Below are 23,385 nucleotides of genomic sequence, written 5' to 3'. Positions count from 1 at the left end.
TATTGTCAGTTAAGAAGAAAGTCTTGTCCTTTCTCAGAATCCATCTCAAGTAGAAAACTGAGACCTTGTCTAACAAGACACTTCCATCTGTCAGCTCTGCAGAATCACGCTTTAAAATGAGAAAATCAATAGAAAGTGCTGGTGAGAGTCTTCTGTTACAGATTGGAAATATCACACAACCAGTGAAAGACTACATGACTAGTTGGCACACTTGCATTATGAGCATGTGGGACACGATACTGGTGTATGTTCTGCTTAAAGTGACACTAAACTATATCCTTTTTCTCCAATAATATCCAATACTCATCAACTAATTAATGGCCCTGTATTCTTTTTTTTTATTAAATAATTTTTGTGGTTTTTGCCTCCTTTTAATGTCTGTAATCTCTGTGAGTTCCCAAAGCGCTCCTTTTCCCCCTTACTTCTGTTTGATTGAAGTGAGCAGTGCATGTTAGTTGTGGTCATGAGCACTGCTCTAGGCACACTACTGTACATAGTGTCCCGCGCCTCCCCAAGTGTGCTGGGTCTGATGCTCCAGCCGACCGCGTACTTACATTGTTCCTGATTGGTGCAGACAGACTTTAGATTTAAAACATGTTTCAAATCTTTCTGATGGATCTTCTGATCGAAAAATCCATTCGTCTGTATGCTAGTCCGACGGACGAAAACCGACGCTAGGGCAGCTATGGGCTACTGGCTATGAACTTCCTTAGTCTAGTCCGGTCATATCACGTATGAATCCGTCGAACTTTGGTGTGCTTGTGTGTGGCCAAGTCCGTTCATTCGGAAAGTCAGTTGGAACTCAGCCGAAAGTCCGTCAGGAAGACCGTCGGACCTAGTCTGTAGAAAAGTCTGGTCGTGTGTACACAGCATAAGTCAAAGACAGCTACAAAAGTTGCTATTTTCATAAGAAAATAAAATTGAAAGACTGAGACTCAATGAATTCCGTGGAAAAGTACCGGTGTCGTGGAAAATGCCTCTACTGCTAAATTTTATTTTAAAAATGATAACTTAACAAAGTTTAAAATTGTATCCATGTAAGATTCTGCCCAATTTCAAATAATGGCTCTCCTTGAAAGCCGAGACTGGAACTTTCTTCTGCAGCTTATCACTGCCTTCTTTCCACCCCTCACAGCTCTGGCTTGCAATAAAAGTGGTCATATGACCAATGAAAAAAGAAAGTAAAAAATATATTTATTTAAAAAAAAAAATGTACTGCAAAAATTTACCAAATATTAATAATGCATTCCACCACATTTGTTGTTGTGAACTATAAGGCTCTCATGCACATATGTATGTAATTTCAGATTTCTAAGTTGGTGAATTACTTTCATTTGTAATCATTTTGGCCAAAACAAACTTTATTGAATTAAATTAGACAACTTCCTTCCACAAGCCGGATCAAACTTATTGATTCTCTACCAACGAATATCCTGTGCAGAGCTATATAATGACTGTCAAGTGGGACCCCTCCAGACCTTATGCCATTCCCTTACTATCTCACGTTGGTTCTGAAGGGGTTAATCTGGTATTCTGCAACTTTTTCCCTCATTTCTCTTGTTTTTATAGAATATGTGAACAATAGCAACGGTTCAGGACAAGTATGAGGTAAGGCAGCCAGATTTCCATAGTAACCAGGCTTCAGGGAACTGCACCAGTGTTCATCTGTCACTTTATATCAATGAAAGGCACCATTGTTTTTAAATCATTATGACTACAATGCTCAAGACTTCACTTATCCCTAATACACTGTATAGGATTCATTTACCAACATGATACTGTAACTGTCCAAGGTTATTAAGACAACATAGAGCACCTTGGTCTAAGGGCGGCCATACACAGATCGGGATTCGGTTGTTTCAGCCTCCAAACCTCTAATTCTGTTCTGGTGATAATTTTGACTTTTCCCTCAATTTCACTCCCAGGGACAGTAGTTACCAGGACAAACGGAGAGTAAATCTTTCTAGCACGGACTTAAATAGCAATAAACCAGACAGGGGAGTAACCCTTCACCACTATTTACAACTTAAAAAAAAAAAAGCTTTGACTTTAGATACATTTTGGGCCAAAAGTTGTCTGCTAAGCCTTCTGATGTGGTACACGACCTCAGGCCTATGGCAACCTACACAGCCTCCTTCGGGTGCACGCTGCTCTACTGAATGATTGTCGGTCCTCCATAATCCCAGCAGCTGTCATACACAAGCCACTTTTATGGTCAGCTCCCCGCTTTTCTCTTTATTTCCTAACACACAGACCCGGGGAGAGCCAAGTAGATTACATCTAGTGGTATCCATACAGGGGTTCTGAAGGTGGATTCTCACAGTTGTGTGATGAGCCCGGTGTCATTCCGGGAGCATGTGAGTGCATTATGTGTCATTTTATCTTTGCTTAATAAAGAAGTTTATTGTACTACTAGGGCATTCACTTCTCTGACTGTTTTTTGCTTAGATTGCACACAGTCCTTAGTTTGGCCATTCAAGGGATGCCTGCAAAGACCCATATGTTCTGAAGGCCAAACACTGGTTCAGTTCTTTGGCTGGTCACACCTGAGCATGAGACTGTGAGCAATGGTGACCTGGTTAATAGGAAATGTGATTTTTGTGATTGTGATTAAACAGTGGGTAAACAGCCGATGACAATTGTACCCACGGAAAGTGATGATCCAGATTGTTGTTTAACCTCCCTGGCGGTAATCCCTGTCTGACTCGGGCTGGGATTTCAGTACCACGAGTGGCAACCCCGAGCCAGCCTTGGGATCACATAGCTGGCTACAGGGAGAGTTACTTACCTTGTCCCCTGGATCCAGCGATGTCCTCCCTGCTGTAATGGTGTGCGAGCCATCCTCTGCTCGATTCACACAGTGCCCGAGTGCCGTTCCCTGCGACGTTATGACGCACGGGAGCGGAGATCGGCGCCAAATTCAAAAAAGTTAAAATACACAATACACATACAGTACTGTAATCTTACAGATTACAGTACTGTATAAAAAAAAAAATACACATCCCCTTTGTCCCTAGTGGTCTTTCCAGTGCCCTGCATGCACTTTTATATTATAAATACTGTTTTTTTTCTGCCTGGAATTTGGAGATTGTCCATAGCAACCAGAAAGTGTCCCTTTATGTCAAAAGTGCTTTTAGACCAGCTAGAAAACAGCGATAATAAATTAGAATCACTTGCAGAATTGAGTGATAGCGATTTATGGGGAAATTCGTCATCAAACACTAAATCTAATGGCAGCGACAATTCTGCAAATGAGCAAATTTCAGTGTTTTTGGATTTGATTACATTATTGAATCAGTTTTATTATTATTTGTTATCATTATTTATAGTTATTTATTATATTATAAACTTTATCAAGTGAGTTAAGTGAGTTATTCCTAAGAATTACAGGACTACAATATAAAATGCCAAATTTCCATGCAAAATAATTGTACCGCTTTCAGCACCTAAAATCAGAAATAATCATACCGCCAGGGAGGTTAAAATATTCCAAATAAAATATGTGAAATTCTGAATTATTTTATTTCATTGTGGCCGCGACGGGTTACCAAACCCCTAATTGGCCCTCGCTCTTCAAAGGGTTGAGCATCCCTGCTTTAATACATAGCTATGGATTCATAAAGAACAGCAAAATATTATCTGAAATCTCAAGCTGTCCTACTCACTACATACTGTAACTGTTGTAGCTACTACAGTAGTAATCATTTTATGGTAGACTTACCTTACAACAGTTTCGTTGCAACTGGTGTATGTATGTCCATCTTGTCAGCTTTACACAAAGTGTGTAACTTCAAAAAGCAGACTGTCAACTAAGGGTCAAGTGGATGCAATCAGATGTTATTCCACCCTATCCCACCATGTTCCCTGGGCTCTGCTCACTTTTACATGCGAACCTGGCACTGGCATGACAGGTGCCGCCGATAGGTATAGGGGAGGGATACCAACAAACATCCTTTCACGGATCTAATCTCCCTAGAAAGAACCCAGTAGCAAAGTGTATTACATCACTGATGGGTTTTCTTGTCACTTTCTCCAGCTGCTGTGGCCAAGGAAAAAGCTAATAGAGGGCAGTCTGCTCATATACACTTATAAACGTTGGGGGGCCTATGTACAAAAACCCATGCGGCCCTTTGCTTGCATTTATCTGGCTGTTGAGGCACTATTTGTTCCACTGATACGAGACACTATTCCTATGACAAAAGGAACAATGGGGCCAAATTCCTGCCTCTGACATCAACAACGGAGCACTATTTCTCCCACTGATGCCAACAATGGAGCACTATTTCTCCCTCTAATACCAATTAAAGGGGACTGTTTACTCCCATTGATGGCAATACATTTCCAGCCCCTTAAAGTTTAATGCCGTACACACACGGTCAGACTTTTTGACAGGAAATGTTCGATGTGAGCTTGTTGTTGGAAAGTCCAACCATGTGTATGCTCCATTGAACATTTGCTGTCGGAATTTACCCACACAAATATTTGAGAGCAGGTTACCAAATTTTCCGGCAACTTCACCTTGTCGGAAAGTCCAATCGTGTATACACAAGTCCATTGCACAAAAGTCCACACATGCTCGGAATCAAGCAGATTCCAGTGGCTATTGAACTTCCTTTCTCTCGGCTCGTCGTACGTCTTGTACGTCACCGTGTTCTCACATTGGGAATTTTGGGCCAACATTTGTGTGACCGCATGTATGCAAGACAAGTTTGAGCCAACATCCTTCGGAAAAAAATCCACGGTTTTGTTCCCGGGAAAATCCGAGGTGTGTACGGGTATCTCACCTCATATATTGATTTTATTATTTGTAAAAAAGGAATAACTTAAACTATACAAAATATGCACATGTTGCACAATACATAAAAACCTGCGTAATCTCCCAAGATCTGTATAATATGCGCGGCAGCACGTGGGTGGTAATGGTAATTACGTTGTTTTAATGGTGTATTCAGAATTGGGTTGTACAATCCTGAAAGCTTAATGTACTCGGCTGACGAGGAAACACAGGAAAGTGCAGCACATCTGTGTTACTTTGTCACCAGTTTGCCACAGAAAACTCCTTAGGTCCCCTCCTACAGCTGGAAAATGGGCCAAATATAAGTGATATCTCTATGGAAATTTTAGAGTCATGCTGCTCTGCAGAACTGTGCTGTCTCCAACACAAAATGGGTCAGCATTTGTCAAGGGAAAGGCCTTCACTCAATGGAAATCTAGTTCTTGACAATATAATTAATAGTTCCGCATCTGTTCTAATGGGAAGGAGGAGTCCAATAAGCGCAGGAAACATTTTATTGTTTGTTAAATATGACCTGCTGCTGCGTTTACTACCCATTGTACATTGTGTGGGCTATATGTCAACGTCATAAGCTCAAAAGTGGAATAATGAATCAAACAAATACTAAGAAGAATATAAATGCCATGGTGTATCAGGTTTGACTGTCAGGAAGGAAGCAGGGCTGTTTCCTAGATTGCGCTGCAAATGTTTCTCTTTAATATGCTTAAGGAAGCTTATTTTATTCATTTATGCAGCGCTGTCATGCTCTGTAGAGTTTTATATAATATATAAGTATATTCAGCACTCACATCAGTCCCTGTGCAGCTTACGCTCTTATCTCCCCATCATTAGTGTGAGGTGCTATACCCGCACATGCATGCTACAGGCCAATTTGGGAAAATGCTGATAAACCTGTCAATGTATTTTTGAATTGTGGGATGAAACTAAGACACCCAAGTCACACCATAGCCATTTTCATAACGTCTGTAACGGTGCATATATTAATTGTTAACAATGGAACTTTTTGCATGTCAAAGAGGAAATTAACTCAAAAAGCGGTCCAAAAAAAAAACCAGTAGAGGTCAAAGAACTAATCACCAGTTTTGCCAGTGGTCTCCCTAGTGCTGATTGTTTTTTTTTTTAACCACTTCGGCCCCGGACCATTTTGCTGGTCAAAGACCAGACAACTTTTTATGATTCGGCACTGCATCGCTTTAACTGACAATTGCGCAGTCATGCAACGTGGCTCCCAAACAAAATTGACGTCCTTTTTTTCCCCACAAATAGAGCTTTCTTTTGGTGGTATTTGATCACCCCTGCGGTTTTTATTTTTTGCGCTATAAACAAAAATAGAGCGACAATTTTGAAAAAAATAAATTTTTTTAAACTTTTTGTTATAATAAATATCCCCCAAAAATATATTAAAAAAACATTTTTTTCCTTCAGTTTAGTCCGATAGGTATTCTTCTACATATTTTTGTTAAAAAAAATCACAATAAGCGATAATTGATTGGTTTACGCAAAAGTTATAGCGTTAACAAAATAGGGGATAGTTTTATGGCATTTTTATTAATAATTTTTTTTTTTTACTAGTAATGGCGGCGATCAGCGATTTTTATTGTGACTGCAACATTATGGCGGACACATCGGACATTTTTGACACATTTTTTGGACCATTGTCATTTATACAGCAATCACTGCTATATAAATGCAGTGATTCCTGTGTAAATGACACTGGCAGTGAAGGGGTTAACCAGTGGTTGGCAGTGTAGGGGTTAAGTGTTCCTAGGGGTGTGTTACTAACTGTTGGGGGCTGGGCTTTAATTTAGTGAACACTGATGTCTGCTCCAATCCCATGGAGCAGAGATCAGCGTTCACTAGTTGCTAGGCAAAACGGGGAGATGCTGTTTACAACGGCATTTCCACGTTCATCCGACCCGTGAGACGATCGCGGGTATGCCCGCAGCGATCCAGTCCGTGGGACCCATGAACAGACTCACGGGGGTCCCGACCAGCGCGCGAGCGCACCACCGCCGGCACGCTCGTGATGGCAGGGCGGCAAATTTAAATGGACGTACAGGTACGCCCATTTGCCTGCCCGGTCGGGAACCGGCGTGCGCTGGTCAGAAACCGGTTAAACAGCACAGGGAAAAGAACTATCCACCAATATTGTCTGTGGTTTCCCTAATGCTGACCTCTCCCCATCACCGACTTGCTATGCCTTGCTTAGGCTGTGTCTTTGTGTGGAGGCAGCCATCTTGGTAGAGGCAGGGTTTTATTTCTTTATGACACGGCTTCCATCAAAAACAGAGAGCAGCACAGAGACATCATAGCAGATACTTTCCATATGTGATGTTCGAAGGTGCTAGCTCATTCTATTCACAATCATTTCCTACTAGAACTGGTAAGAGCCAATGGCTGTGCTTTGTAGAGAAGGAACAGGCATAAAAACCTTTGTGACTTCATATACCTTGTAATTTACATGTGTCCAACACCGCACGAATGCAGCACGAGAGCTCACACTGCAGTGCAGATGCTTATGAGACTGTAGGTATAGGAATGTCTAGTCACACTTACATACACTATATTGCCAAAAGTATTGGGATGCCTGCCTTTACACGCACAGTCTTAGTCCGTAGGGTTCAATATTGAGTTGGCCCATCCTTTGCAGCTATAACAGCTTCAACTTCATCTTGGAAAGCTGCCCACAAGATTTACGAGTGTGTCTATGGGAACTTTAATGGCATCCCAGTCTTAGTCCGTAGGGTTCAATAATAGGTTTCCCTTTGTAGCTAGAACAGCTTCAACTCTTCTGGAAAGGCTGTCCACAAGGTTTCTTCCAGAAGCACATTTATGAGGTCAGGCACTGATGTTCGACGAGAAGGCCTGGCTCGTAATCTCCGCTCTAATTCATCCCAAAGGTGTTCTATTGGGTTGAGGTCAGGACTCGCAGGCCAGTCAAGTTCCTCCACCCCAAACTTGCTTATCTACACTATATGTATATGTAAAAGTATTGGCCACCCCTCCAAATCATTCATGGTGTGAGTTTTTTTTTTTTCCAGGGGTTGGGCTTGGTCCCTAGTTCCAGTGAAGGTAACTCTTAAGGCATCAGCATACCAAAACATTTTGGACAGTTTCATGCTCTCAACTTTGTGGGAACAGTTTGGAGATGGCCCCTTCCTATTCCAACATGACTGCACACCAGTGCTCAAAGCAAGCAAGGTCCAGAAAGACATGGATGAGCGAGTTTGGGCTGGAGGAACTTGACTGGCCTGTACCTCAACCTGATAGAACACCTCTGGGATGAAGTAGAGCAGAAACTGTGAGCCAGGCCTTCTCATCCAACATCTGCGCCTGACCTCACAAATACGCTTTTAGAAGAATGGTCAAACATTCCCATAGACACACTCCTAAACCTTGTAGACAGCCTTCCCAGAAGAGTTGAAGCTGTTATAGCTGCAAAGGGTGGGCCAACTCAATATTGAAGACTGGGATGCCATTAAAGTTCATGTGCTTTTAAAGGTAGGCGTCCCAGTACTTTTGGCAATATAGTGTATCAGGAAGTGCAGTAATTCCAGACAAATGGTTAATTTGTCAGGATGCTGCTTAGGCACAACTATAATTTCTGAATGTTCCCTGTAACATAGCAAATCTTCACTTTTTTTAGTTCAGGTCCACTTTAACCCCCCTCGCGGTATTCCCGAGTCTGGCTCGGGGTGGAAGTTTTACACCAAAAGCGGTAACCCCGAGCCAGACTCGGGACCGCATCGCTGTATGCAGGAGGAGGTTAACTTACCTTCTCCCTTGGATCCAGCGATGTCCCCGCGCTGTACGAGCGGCTCGTCCTTCACTCGATTCATCACGGAGCCAATCTCCGTTCCCTGCGAGCGTTGCAACACACGGGGACAGAGATCTGCACCAAATTCAAAAAGTGAATCACACAGTATACATACAGTATAATGTAATCTTACAGATTACATTGCTGTATGTAATAATTTCACCTCCCCTTTGTCCCTAGTGGTCTGTCCAGTGTCCTGCATGCAGTTTTATATAATAAAAACTGTTCTTTCTGCCTGGAAACTGGAGATTGTCCATAGCAACCAAACTGTCACTTTACATCAAAAATGATTTTAGACCAGCTAGAAAACAGCGATAATAAATTAGAATCACTCGCAGAATTGAGCGATAGCGATTTGTGGGGAGATCCATCATCAAATACTGAAAAGGAATGACAGTGACAATTCTGCAACTGAGCAAATTTCAGTGTTTTTGATTTGATTACATTATTGAATAATTTTTATTATTGTTATATTATTATTTGGTACAATTATTTATAATTATTTATTATATTATAATTTATGATTTCATTTTTCAAAGTTTATCATACCCGGGATGTCTGCTAGACTCTGGTTTGGACAGATTTAAGTGAGTTATTCCTAAGAATTACAGGACTACAATATAAAACGCCAAATTTTCATGCAAAATAATTGTACCACTTTTAGCACCTAAAATCTGAAATAATCGTACCGCCAGGGAGGTTAACCACTTCGTACTGCCCACCGCACATATAATGCAGCAGGGTGGCCCAGCTGTAAGAAATTACCTACCTGTACGTCGGTCTGTGCATGAGATACTGCGGGCGCGTGCCCGCTGCCGGAGGCACGCGCGTCCACCGGTCACCCGCGATTGCAGTAAAGAGGGGCAGAACGGAGCTCTGCCTATGTAAACAAAGCGGATCCCCATTCTGACATGGGAAAAAACTCAGAGATCTGCTGTTCCTAGTGATCAGGAACAGCGATCTCTGTGTTCTCCCAGTAAGCCAATCCCCCACACAGAACACACTCAGGGAACACAGTTAACCCCTTGATTGACCCCTAGTGTTAACCCCCTCCCTGTCATTTATACATTGATCAGTGAATTTTTTTTTAGCACTAATCACTGTAATAGTATCACTGGTCCCCAAAAAGTGTCAGGCTCAGATCTGTCTGCCACAATGTCGCAGTCCTGCTAAATTAGTTTGTTTTAATATATTTTCTTTTTGGATATGTATTATAGCAGAAAGTAAAAAATATATATTTTTTAATTGTCTGTTTTTTTTTGTTCAAAATAAAAACCGCAGAGGTGATCAAATACCGCCAAAAGCTTTAAATGTGGGAAAGAAAGGACATCAATTTTGTTTGGGTACAACATCGCACGACTGCATAATTGTCAGTTAAAGCGGCGAAATGCCGTATCGCAAAAAATGGCCTGGTCATTAAGGGGGTAAATCCTTCCAGCGTTGAAGTGGTTAATACTTGCTTACTTTCTAGTGATAAGAAAACAATATACTGTGTTTGATTTTAATATTATTAGGAATTTATTGGCAAGATGAAACAGAACCCTGGCAACTAAATAAAGTTTTGAATGGTACAGTATGAATTTGTGATGAGAGGTGACATGGTATCTGCACGGAGTCTGTGCATTCTCCTTGTTTTGTATGTTTCTTTAAGATGTTGTGTTCTGGTAATTTACATCTGACTAAACTGGCCCTAGAGTAAAGCCGGCCATGTATAGATTGAAATTCAACCAATTCACCTGAATTTCAATCCATGTATGGACAGGCTGGTTGTACACAAGCCAATCTATCAATAGAGTGTATTTATCTATACAAGAGACTAGAGGCATACGTTGACAGTGAAATGCAGTCAGGACAGGCCCAGTTTAAAACTTTTAAAATGTTTGGTGTGGTAAGGTGGACCGAGTAAATAGAGGAAGACTTAAGCCTTGTACACACCATTGGATTGTTGGCCAACAAAACCAGCAAAGGGCATTGGCCCAAACTTGTCTTGCATACACAGGGCCACAAAATTGTTGGCCAACAATTACGAATGTAGTGACGTACTAAGTTGTTTTTCAGCTCTTTAGCACCACCCTTTGGACTCCTTCTGCTAAATTCGTTGATTCACGCTTTTCATTTCGCACTTTTCAATTTGTTTCTGAACGGCCGGGGATAAGGCTCCCAGTATTAGCAACTCATTACCTGTCTAAACACCTGCTGTGTTATAACATTCCCAAAATATGACTTTGCACCCTATGGGTGCTTTCACCCAGAAAAGCTGTGAAAGACACTAAAGGAACATCTATATAAACACAGTTTTAGCGATATATACAAATATATGCTCTACTGGAATAATGGTGACACACAAGGAACTAGCTAAGAAGGAATACCCTAAGAAGACAGCGTTTACCTGATGTCATTTTCTGACAACCTCCTGGGCAGACTATCCTTGCGATCATCTGTTGGGTCATGTTGCTCCTCAGGCTTCTCATCATGTAGGCTCTCTTCATCTAATGACCCCTTGCTTTGCCTCTTGGTGCAATTTTCACTGACTTCCTGCAACTCCTCTGCTACCTTCTCACTATTCCCCTCATGTGTGACTTCCTCCTCCTCCTCCTCCTCTTCATTCTCCTCTGGGAATGCCAGGTGGTTCTCCCTTCCCTGCCCAGCCTCAAATCTATCTGATCTCTCTTGCATTTCTCTCAGTCTCCTAACAAGCCCCACAGCCAAGAAAAGAAGCATGCAAACCGAAAAGAAAAAAAAAAAAAAGAAAAAAGGTTGATTAGCATCAGCAACATGCACAAAGAAAAAACATGCAGAAGAAAAACATCAAACAGAAAAATAAACTGAAACATGGAATAATGGAGAATCATGTTTAGAAATGTTGAGCCTCATGTATAAGTAGTCTGGTTATGCATGAATAGTAACTTAGCTTATCTACCCCGTCTGCTGTATCTGATTCTAGATGATCTGCATGATGTCACCCAAATTCGCTCCTGTTTTACCATTTATAACATCTCCATATTCTTAGGCCCCTTTCACACAGGGCACGTCTGTTTTGATGGACTCCACTTTGCTCGGTAGGGGATCGCTCCGCTGATGCCCGCTGAGCAGGTAGATGACAGGTCTGTCTCTACTCAGTGTACAGAGACGGACCTGTCAGAACCCTGCTGTCCTCTATGGGAGATCGGATGAAAATGGATCTGCCTGTCCATATTCATCCGATTCCATCCAATCTGATCCACCAGACGGATGGAAACCCTATTTTCCATTTGGCGGACCAGATTGCATAGTGGCGGATGTCGGCGGACATGTCACTGCTGACATTGGTCGCTCCATAGAGGTGAATGGAGCATCCAATCAGGTCCACCTTAAAAAAGGACAGGCAGACCTGATAGGACACCATGTGTGAAAGGGACCTTATAGTTAGACCCCTTTCACACTGGGGCATTTTTCAGGCACTTTAGTGTTAAAAAAAAGCGCCTGTAAAGCGCTTGAAAGAAGCCTCATCTGCAATCCCAATGTGAAAGCCCAAGTGCTTTAAAGCGGTTGTATAGTCAATTTGTTGACTTTTACCTACAGGAAAGCCTATAATAAGGCTTACCTGTAGGTAAAAAAAATATCTCCTAAACCTGTATGGTTTAGGAGATATTCCCCTCGCAATGCGCGCGGGAGTGACGATGTCCCGGCTCCGGCCACTCACAGCGCCAGAGCCGCGATACCCAGAAGAAAAGCCGAGGGAACATGTCAGCTCCCTCTGCGTGGATCGGGCCAGATGTCGGGGCCTCGTTCTAAGGTAAGTATTTCATAATGAGCTAGTATGCGGTGCATACTAGCTCATTATGCCTTTTCCTTTGCAGGTGGCAAAAAAAATAAAAAACGCATTAGCGGGTATACAACCGCTTTAAGAGCCCTTTCACAATGTCAGCTCCCGAAAAACGCTCGTAAAGCGCCGCTTAAACTAGCAGCTCTTTACCATCATTTTTCGAGCGCTATTGGGGTGCTTTTAACCCCTGCTAGTGGCCAAATAAAGGGTTAAAAGCGCCCACAAAGCGATTTTCAGGCACTTTTCGGGCGTTTTGCAGGCGCTTTCCCATTGATTTATTAATTTATTGATTGGGAAGGGACGCTTTAGGAGCGGTGTATTCACCGCTCCAAAAGCGCTGGAAAGAAGCTGCTTGCAGGACTTTTTTTTGACGCCCTGCCAGCCCAGTGCCTCAGTGTGAAAGCACTCGGGCTTTTACATTGGGATTGCAGTTGCGGCTTCTTTCAGGCGCTTTACAGGCGCTTTCTTTAAAGCTAAAGCGCCTGAAAAACACCCCAGTGTGAAAGGGATCTCAGTGTGAAGCACTTGGGCTTTCACATTGGGGTTGCAGATGAGGCTTCTTTCAAGCGCTTTACAGGTGCTTTTTTTAACGCTAAAGCGCCTGAAAAACTTCTGAAAAACGCCTCAGTGTGAAAGGGGTCTTAAAGCGTTTGTTATCCCAACACTTCATATATCTGATATGTGCCTGTTGTACTATGTACTTGTATGAGAAATTATCCTGTTCTCTTTGTATTGCTTTCTTTATGTGAAATCCCTGGTGTTCCTGCCAGTCCCTCTGCTTTCCTATTATTAACAGACCACATTAAGCGGGGGCATGTCCTGACTTACCCCTGCTCCACACCCATTCACTGGGGAGTTCAGTGTGCTGTCGCTTCTCCTCCCTCAGCTCTTATGCAGCTGAGAACAGAGGGAATGTGATCACTTATAAAAAAGGGAAAAAAGGGTATTTATAAAAAGGTTTTTCCTTTCATTTCAATTTTAAACTGAATGGGTTGTTTTACAAGGTGATCGTTTACAATCACTATACGGATAAGTTCACCCGTTTAAAAAAAAAACACCGTTTTGCAGGTCAAAAAAATGTGCATTTATTATATTTTTTACTAGAAGCCTGGAAAGCAGGACTCCTGCAGATTGTCAGTGTACCTGTCTGCTCGTACCTGACACGGGAAGGCAGATAAACACTGACAGGAGGAGACAATGAACTACCTAGAGCATTCAGTGAGAACTACAAGCCACCAGCAGCAAAGGCTGTGGGTACTTTTAGTTTCCCATTCACAGAATCTGTGAATAAATGATGCAGCTGGGCGTTTTTTTCATAAATAGTGACAGCGAGCGGGGGGGTGAGGAGTCTTAAGGTAGACTCGGATCTAAAGGAGCACTGATAGGGTCCCTTATGTAAGATGGATGGAGATTCTGATGGGGGAGGGAAATCCTTAGGTGGACTCTGATATAACAGGGGACTACTATGGTGGACTCTGATGTAAGGGGGGCTCTCATGGGGTCCCTGATGTAAAGGGAGCTCTGATGTAATGAGGGACTTTGCTTTGAATTATTGAGGTTCTTTATCTTTTGTTTTGAACCATATCGTGCTGATTCCAAAATCGATCCAAGTAAAACACATTCATTCATTTACTATTCATTGTTTTATAAAACTGATTTTTTTTCCGACCACAAATGTTTGTAAAATATACAATGTGACCCTTGAGCCTAACAGCCCGTTCACACCTGAACGTTTTGTAGCCCTACGCCTGAAGCTACAAAACGCCGGAGGGGAAAAAATCCATTATTCTCAATGGAGATGGTTCACATCTCCACTCCATGTCACCTGAAGCCCTACGCCTGAAGCTCAAACAAGTTCCGGACCCTTTTTTGTCGCGCGAATTGGGCTGATTTGGGCGTTTTCATTCCCATAGAAACTAATGGAAACGCTCGATTCGAGCGTTTAGCGCGACAACGAGCGTTTCTACGGGCGTTTTGACGCTGTATCTGCTCAAGAAAAAATAAGCAGATGAAAAATATTTTTCCTATTGGCTGAAAAAAACGCCGAAGTTAAAAAACGCTCGTTGTCGCGCGTTGTAGTGTGACAAAACACTCGTTGTCGCGCGTTGTAGTGTGACAAAACGCTCATTGTCGCGCGACAAAACGCCGGTAAAAACGTTCAAACACGCTACGCTCAGGTGTGAATGCAGCCTAAATGTTTGGAGATTCTACCTTAGGAAATCTGAAAGGATTTTTTTCCCTATTGGGCAAGGTTTATTTAATTTCCTCTAGATCTGGTGAGTTTAGGATTCTGTGAATGCAGGTTTTTCATTTTTTCTTTACTAATCGTAGAAGCTGATTTGTCTTTTTCCAACTTGACTAACTATGTTATTTGTATGCATTTTTATAAATGTGGCATATTTCAATTCTATGTGGCAATAACCACTAAAAGTAGGTGAAAAGTGGTTAGAAGCGGGCAACCAAGTATTAATCGCTCCAAAACAAGTTATGTGGTCAGATATTGGACAACTGATTACCAGCTTTTATTGTAAACAAGCAAGCTTAAAGGGCTAATTGGATATATCTAGTAATTATAACAAATTCTCATTTTAAAACACCAAGCAAAATTGAACCAGTTGACCTCCAGATGATTTTACCCCCTTCATGACTAGAGCATTTTAACTGGCAATTGCACAATCATGCAACACTGTATGCAAGTGCAATGTATGTCATCATTTTAACACAAATAGGTGGTATTTGATCACTACTGGGTTTCTTTATTTTTTGCAATATAAATGAAAAAAGACAGAAAATTTTGAAAAAGAAAAACAATATTTTTTATTTTCTGTTATATCCAATACAAATTTTAAAAATAAAATTTCTTCATGAATTTAGGCCAAGATGTATTTTGCTACATGCCTTTGGTAAAAAAAAAAAAAAAATCAAAAAAAGTGTATATTATTTGGTTTGTGTGAAAGTTATAGCATCATCTGGTATAGATACTGGAATTTTTTTTTTTTCTAGTACTGGCTATTCTGTGCCCCCTACCTGGCAGTACTGGAGCACATATCAGATACGTGATCCAGTGTAGAGAGGCTGCTTTGCAGCCATTCTTGTAAGTGAGAGAGTCGGCAAGTGGTTAATCGTAGGATTTGTACTATCCGTTAAATAACTTAACTTAAATAAGTTGAACTGTATTTTTGTGCTAGATTCAAAAGTGGATAAATTAACTTTGTTTTTGGTGAATTAAATATTCACTTCAGTATGTTTCAAGTAGTTGACAAGATGATACCTTAACTTTTGAAAAGTACTAATTCACATAGATTACCACTTAACCACTTAGTGACTGTGCAATGCAGTTTTACTGCTACAGTGCGGGCTGGCAGTGCAGAATCACATATATACTGTATATGTGATTCTGCATTTCCAGGTAGGGGGCGCGCTCACACTCACCGGCCGGCTGTGCTATCATTGGCTTCAACACATGCTGATCACCGGTTCCCTGCCAACAGTTTAGGCCAGGACCCGCTGATCATCAGAGCAAGTGAAATGAGAGAGCTCTGTGTACGTAAACAACACAAAGCTCTCTTCTGACACATGGCGAAGTGCCGGCTTTTGTTCCCCTGCAAAGCAGGGAGTAAAACCAGCACATCCCTTACTAAAAGCACCTCACAGTACACACAATAAACATAGTTAGGCACAGATTAAACCCTCCGATTGCCCCAGATGTTAACCCCTTCCCAACGAGTGTCATTAGTACAGTGTCAGTGTACATTATTAGCATTGATCTCTGTATTAGTGTCACTGTACATTATTAGCATTGATCTCTGTATTAATGTCACTGGCGATGTCAGTGGCAGTTAGCCAGTTCCCACTAAGTGTGAGATTGCCCGCCATCCCAATATAAGTCGCTGATCACCTCCATAACTTATATAAAAATAAAAAAAAAGTTCCAATATATATACTATAGTTTGTAGACGCTATAACTTTCACGCAAACCAATTAATATGCACTTATTGTGATTTTTTTTAAACCAAAGATATAGAGCAGATTACATTTTGGCCAAAATTTATGAAGAAATTTGATTTTCAATGTTTTTTTTTTATTGGATATGTTTTCAAAATGTATGCTCTTCTTTTGTTTAAAGTGCAAAAACAAAACAAAAAAACACACAGTGGTGATCAAATATCACGAAAAAAGGAAAGCTTTTTTTGTGGGAAAAAAATTTAAATACATTTTTTTGCGTAATAGCCAGTTAAAGTAGCATGGTGCCAAATAGCAAAAAATGGCCTGGTCATGAAGGGGGCAAAATCTTCCCGAGCTGAAGTGGTTAATGCCACATAAGATGGAAATATAAAATTTTGATTCCAACTTATTATCATATATCTATTCACTTTATTACACAATTATAATATAATTTTATACTTAAATGTTTGATTATTAGGGTTCACACTATTGCCACATGCGGCTCACAGCAGGGGTGCGGTGCGTCCCCATTCACCCCTTTAGGTCCGATTTCAGACCAAATTTTTGTGCTGAATATGGACCTGAAATGGACCAAAAGATGCACAGGACTCCTGTGCAAATTCGCACCGCAGCCGCAGCGGAGATATGTGAACCAGCTCCATAGAGAGGCAGTCATAATCTCCTACCATGCGAATTGGATGCGGGGATGTCCACATCCAATTCGCAAAGGTGTGAACCCAGCCTTACAATCTTGGAAATAAGGTCCCTTTCACCCATGCAATCTGCCTGTACATTTTTTGGCCTGTGATTACTGGGATCAAAACCGACAATATAGCAACCAGCAATATAGCCCTAGGGGTGGGTAGATGTAAGCAGACACTTTTCAGATATTTATTTGTAAAAAATTTGGAAAACCGTTTATCATTTTTCTTCCACTTCACAATTATGTGCCACATTGTTTTGGTCTATCACATAAAATACCAATAAAATCCATTTAAATTTTTGGTTGTAACATGATGAAAACTTGGAAAATTTCAAGGCACTGTATCTGCCACCTCTAGGTCCATTGAGATCCATTAGAATGAGAAGAAAACGTCAGAACTTTTTAAAGTGGTTGTATGACCTAATTATACATTTTTAACTACAGGTAAGTCTATAATAAGGCTTACCTGTAGGTAAAATTAATATCTCCTAAACCGGTACAGTTTAGGAGATATTCACTTTGCATGCAGACACTGCCGCCCCTTGCCCGGCACGGGAGTGACGTCATCAAGGCTCCGGTCACTCACAGTGCTGGAGCTGCGAACCCTGAAGACACGCCGAGGGCAAAATGTCAGCTAACTCGGTGTGGACCAGGATTAGATACCGATGCCTCATTCTAAGGTAAGTATTTCATAATGACCTAGTATGCGCTGCATATTAGCTCATTATGCCTTTACCTTATGCGACGCACACATGATCGGAAATGCCACCAGCAAAACTCTGATGAGAGCTTTTTGTTGGAAAACGCGACCGTGTGTATGCTCCATCGGTCTTTTGCTGGTGGAATTCCAGCCAGCAAAAGATTGAGAGTATGTTCTCTATTTTTTGGTTGGGAAAAGTTCCTATCTGAAAATGCGATCGTCTGTATGCAATTCGGATGCGCAAAAAATCACGCATGCTCAGAAACAATTCGACGCATGCTCGGAAGCATTGAACTTCATTTTCTCGGCTCATCGTAGTGTTGTACGTCCCCGCGTTCTTGACGGTCGAAAGTTCAGAGAACTTTTGTGTGACCGTGTGTATGCAAGGCAAGCTTGAGCGGAATTCTGTTGGAAAAACCATCCAAGATTTTTCGGACGGAAATTCGGCTCGTGTGTACGCGGCATTACAGTTTTTATTTTCCTGCGGGTATACAAACGCTTTAAGCCTGTATGCAGCTTGCTTAAAGTGGCAATCAAAACTCCCATTAGGATCTGTGTTCAGCATTTACAAACTGGGTTTTGATTGGTAGTTTAATAACTTCAACAAAGCTTGCTGAAAATTATGCAAATGCTTTGTCAAAGTTTGCTGTTCACACTGGTCCTATACAAGTGAAAGCCTGTGTCAAACAGGCCTAACAAAGGATGTTTGTTATCTTTGGAGGCAGGCTTCAAATTACCTTATTAAAAGTTTATTAGACCTATTCAGTAAGGCTGGATTCACACCTATGCATTTTTAGTGCTTTTTGCATTTTGCAGATTTGCACTGCAGTCCATACACCATGGTTTCCTATGGAACATGTTCTGTAGTGCAAATCTGCAAAATGCAAAAAGCACTAAAAATGCCTAGGTGTGAATCCAGCCTAAGGCAGTGGAAATAACAGCCAAATAAATTTAAGTTTACTGTAGCCAGATAAGTGAAAGACCAGTTCTGATTGGTTGTTGCTGTTTTATCTCTTTGGCTCACCAAGTAGGACATCACACATTGTACTGCATGGTGCATAAAGTAAGTATAACATGGCTCACCTTATTTTCTTGTTCCCTCGCGGCCTCTCAGACTGGACAGACATGTAGCTTGTACTGCTGAAGCGAGAAGCACTGCTTGTCCTGGAAACGGCGGACACATCGCTCACATCGCTGTCTGATGATTTGTTGGAAACATTGTCTGAACCCCTCTGTGGATCTCGCCCGGACCGGTACTGAAAAGACACAGCAAAGGAATCACTCGCTCGGCAGCATGCTGCTTCTCAAATCAAAGAACTGTGTAGTCTTTTGGTGTGTGAAATTGAAAAGGCCCATCCAGATCTTAATTGCACAGGAAAATCTGTCGAGTGAATTTAAATAGCTGCACTATCACACTTTCCAAGCATTAGGTGCATTACCGTACAGTTGGAAACCTAAGTGCAATTCAATTACAAGCCTGGACAGGTTCACAATGCCTAGATCCGGGTTCAGCCACAGGATGCGTATTGCGGAGAGAAGTATGGAAACATCATTTATATATTTACAATTACAGTTGTGGGATTCCTTACCTGGAAAACCATTACCCAAAATACTTCTAAATATCTTAACCACTTAAGGTCCGCCCTATTGCAGTTTTACTGAGACAGGGGGGAGGAACCTCTGTGCCAGGTCACGTTTCCGGGTAGGGGGCACATGCGTGCCACCAGCGGCTCGCTCCTGCTGAGATTGCACACAGCGGGAGCCTATTGGTGGGTACCGTGGACTCAATGTTCAGCGGAACCCACCCAATCATCCTGCAGAGAGACAGAATGGCGGTCTGCCTATGTAAACAAGAAAGAGCACCGTTTTGACAGAAGGGAAGGCATGGATCCAGGATCCTGTGTAAAAGCACCTCTCACAATGTAGTAAAACACAGGTTAGGCACACAGATTCTCCTCCGCTGATGTTAACCCCTTCCCAGCCAGTGTTATTAGCACAGTGACAGTGCATATTTTTAGCACTGATCACTCTATTAGTGTCACTGGTCCACAAAAAGTGTCAAAAGTGTCAGTTAATGCCGAATGTCCGCCACAATATTGCAGGCTCGCTATAAGGTGCTGATTGCCGCCATTACTAGTAAAACTTTTTTTTAATAAATAACAATATCGCATAATTTGTAGATGCTATAACTTTTGTGCAAACCAATCAATACACGTTTATTGGCATTTTTTTTATACCAGAAAATATGTAGCAGAATACATATTGGACAAAATTGATGAAGAAATTAGATGTTTTAAATTTTTTTATTGGATGTGTTGTGTTCTATAGCAGGAAATAAAAAGAAACTTTTTTTCCCCCTCAAAATTGTCAGGTCTTTTTCTGTTTATAATGGGAAAAAAAAAAAAACATAGAGGTGATCAAATACCACCAAAAGAAAGCTCTATTTGTGGGGGAAAAAGGGACATCAATTTTATTTGGGTACAGCGTTGCACGACCGCGCAATTGTCAGTTAAAGTAAAATGGCCTGGTCATGAAGGGGGTTAAAGTTGTTTGCTAAAACTGTTGCACTCAGAGTCTGGTGCAGCTGTGCATAGTAACCAATCAGCTTCTAACGTCAGCTTGCTCAGTTAACCAGTTGCCGACCGCCGCACGCCGATGTACGTCGGCAGAATGGCACGGGCAGGCATAAGGGCTTACATGTACGTCCCTTGCCTCCCGCGGGTCGGGGGCCCGATCGGGCCCCCGCCCGGTGCCTGCGGCGGTCGGTTTTCGTCCGGGAGCGATCCGGGACGAGGGGGCGGCCATTCATTCATGGCCACCCCCTCGCGATCGCTCCCGACGAATAGAAATCCCCCGTGACATCACTTCCTCTCCTGTAATGTAAACACAGGAGAGGAAGTGATGTATTCTCTCCTCCGTGTCGGTATTTTTCGTTCCGACACGGAGGAGAGCGGATCGGTGAGTTGCACCAACACTCTACACACACAGTAGAACATGCCAGGCACACTCACACCCCCCCTTTACCCCCCGATCACCCCCCCAATTACCCCTGCCCCCCAGTCACAGTGACACCAATGTCATTTTTTTTTTTTTTTTTTGCATTGGTGTCATTTGTGACTGTAATAACTGTTAGGGCAGTTAGAGTTAGCCCCCTTTAGTTCTAATGTACCCCCCTAACCCCCCCAATAAAGGTTTAACCCCGTGATCACCCCCCGTCGCCAGTGTCACTAAGGCTGGGTTCACATTGCAGCGGTTTATGAGAACGAATGTGATTCGCACCGCACTGCAGTGCAAATCACATCCGATCTCTGTGCGATTCGAGTTCAGCCATTCGCCGCACCCGCCACACCCGCCGCAAATTCGCACGGGACCCTTTTTTTGGCCCGCAGCAGAATCGGATCGCATGGGTGTTCACACCATGCGATCCGAGTTTGCAGATCGCACTGCGATATGCGAACTGATCTGGGGGTGTCAGTAACATTTCACTGACACTCCCAGCAGTTCGCATAGGGCAGTGTGAACTGCCGCCGGGAGGCATGCGATGCGGGAACCCGCCGCGGATTCGCGGCGTTTCCGCATCGCTCCAGTGTGAACCCAGCCTAATAAGCGATCATTTTTCTGATCGCCGTATTAGTGTCACAGGTGACGCTAGTTAGGCAGGTAGGTATTTAGGTTCGCCGCAGCTTTTTATAGCGCCAGGGACCCCCATATACTACCGCATAAAGCCCCCTGATTGCCCCCTAGTTAACCCTTTCACCAGTGATCACCATATAACTGTTACAGGTGACGCTGGTTGGTTAGTTATTTTTTTATAGTTTCAGGGCACCCGCCATTTATTACCTAATAAAGGTTTAACCCCCTGATCACCCGGCGGGTGTCATTTGTGACTAATAACTGTTAGGGCAGTTAGGGTTAGCCCCCTTTAGTTCTAAGGTACCCCCCTAACCCCCCCAATAAAGGTTTAACCCCGTGATCACCCCCCGTCGCCAGTGTCACTAAGGCTGGGTTCACATTGCAGCGGTTTATGAGAACGGATGTGATTCGCACCGCACTGCAGTGCAAATCACATCCGATCTCTGTGCGATTCGAGTTCAGCCATTCGCCGCACCCGCCGCACCCGCCGCACCCGCCGCAAATTCGCACGGGACCCTTTTTTTGGCCCGCAGCAGAATCGGATCGCATGGGTGTTCACACCATGCGATCCGAGTTTGCAGATCGCACTGCGATATGCGAACTGATCTGGGGGTGTCAGTAACATTTCACTGACACTCCCAGCAGTTCGCATAGGGCAGTGTGAACTGCCGCCGGGAGGCATGCGATGCGGGAACCCGCCACGGATTCGTGGCGTTCCCGCATCGCTCCAGTGTGAACCCAGCCTAATAAGCGATCGTTTTTCTGATCGCTGTATTAGTGTCACAGGTGACGCTAGTTAGGCAGGTAGGTATTTAGGTTCGCTGCAGCTTTTTATAGCGCCAGGGACCCCCATATACTACCGCATAAAGCCCCCTGATTGCCCCCTAGTTAACCCTTTCACCAGTGATCACCATATAACTGTTACAGGTGACGCTGGTTGGTTAGTTATTTTTTTATAGTTTCAGGGCACCCGCCATTTATTACCTAGTCTCACTAGTGTACCCCTAAATTTAGGGGTGTCTACTTTCCAAAATGGGGTAATTTGGGGGGGGTTTGTGCCATCTTGGCATTTTATGGCCTTCAAAACTGTAACGCCTTAGAAAGCCTGAAGGCGGTGCTTGGTTTTCGGGGCCCCGTACGCGGCTAGGCTCCCAAAAAGTCCCACATATGTGGTATCCCCGTACTCAGGAGAAGCAGCAGAATTTATTTTGGGGTGTCATTTCACATATGCCCATGGCATGCGTGAGCAATATATCATTTAGTGACAACTTTGTGAAAAAAAAAAAAAAAAAAAAAGTTTGTAATTTTCCCGCAACTTGTGGCAAAATATAAAATATTCCATGGACTCAACATGCCTCTCAGCAAATAGCTTGGGGTGTCTACTTTCTAAAATGGGGTCATTTGTGGGGGTTTTGTGCCATCTTGGCATTTTATGGCCTTCAAAACTGTAATAGGTAGTGAGAAGTGAACTCAAAAATTTACGCCCTTAGAAAGCCTGAAGGCGGTGCTTGGTTTTCGGGGCCCCGTACGCGGCTAGGCTCCCAAAAAGTCCCACATATGTGGTATCCCCGTACTCAGGAGAAGCAGCAGAATTTATTTTGGGGTGTCATTTCACATATGCCCATGGCATGCATGAGCAATATATCATTTAGTGACAACTTTGTGAAAAAAAAAAATAAAAAAAAAAGTTTGTAATTTTCACGCAACTTGTGGCAAAATATAAAATATTCCATGAACTCAACTTTGTGTAAAAAAAAAAAAAAATTTTTTTTTTTGTCATTATTCAATCGCTTGAGGCAAAAAAATAAAATATTCAATGGGCTCAACATGCCTCTTATCAATTTCCTTAGGGGGTCTACTTTCCAAAATGGGGTCATTTGGGGGGGTTTTGTACTGCCCTGCCATTTTAGCACCTCAAGAAATGAGATAGGCAGTCGTAAACTAAAAGCTGCGTAAATTCCAGAAAACGTACCTTAGTTTGTAGATG

At 42.6% G+C, this 23,385-nt stretch overlaps 1 protein-coding gene across 10 annotated transcripts in view; it reads right to left on the bottom strand.

The window, feature by feature from the left end:
* The window catches only part of RIMS2 (regulating synaptic membrane exocytosis 2), a 982,185-nt gene that overhangs the window by 139,795 nt on the left and 819,005 nt on the right, over positions 1–23,385 (bottom strand). For 7 of the 10 annotated variants that reach the window (XM_077493148.1, XM_077493153.1, XM_077493147.1 and 4 more), the window contains one exon: positions 18,849–19,021. In XM_077493148.1, coding sequence (XP_077349274.1) covers positions 18,849–19,021 — 173 coding nt within the window. Of the gene's footprint in view, positions 1–11,001; positions 11,302–18,848; positions 19,022–23,385 lie in introns of all 10 variants that reach the window. The other 3 variants (XM_077493146.1, XM_077493149.1, XM_077493151.1) reach the window with 1 other exon arrangement.

Source organism: Lithobates pipiens, unplaced genomic scaffold (assembly GCF_037356315.1).
Source record: "Lithobates pipiens isolate NorthernLeopardFrog02 unplaced genomic scaffold, aLitPip1_a1.2 Scaffold_19, whole genome shotgun sequence".
Lineage (NCBI taxonomy): Eukaryota > Metazoa > Chordata > Amphibia > Anura > Ranidae > Lithobates > Lithobates pipiens.
Note: the sequence above shows the minus strand (reverse complement) of the source record. Positions and strands in the feature narration are given on the sequence as shown.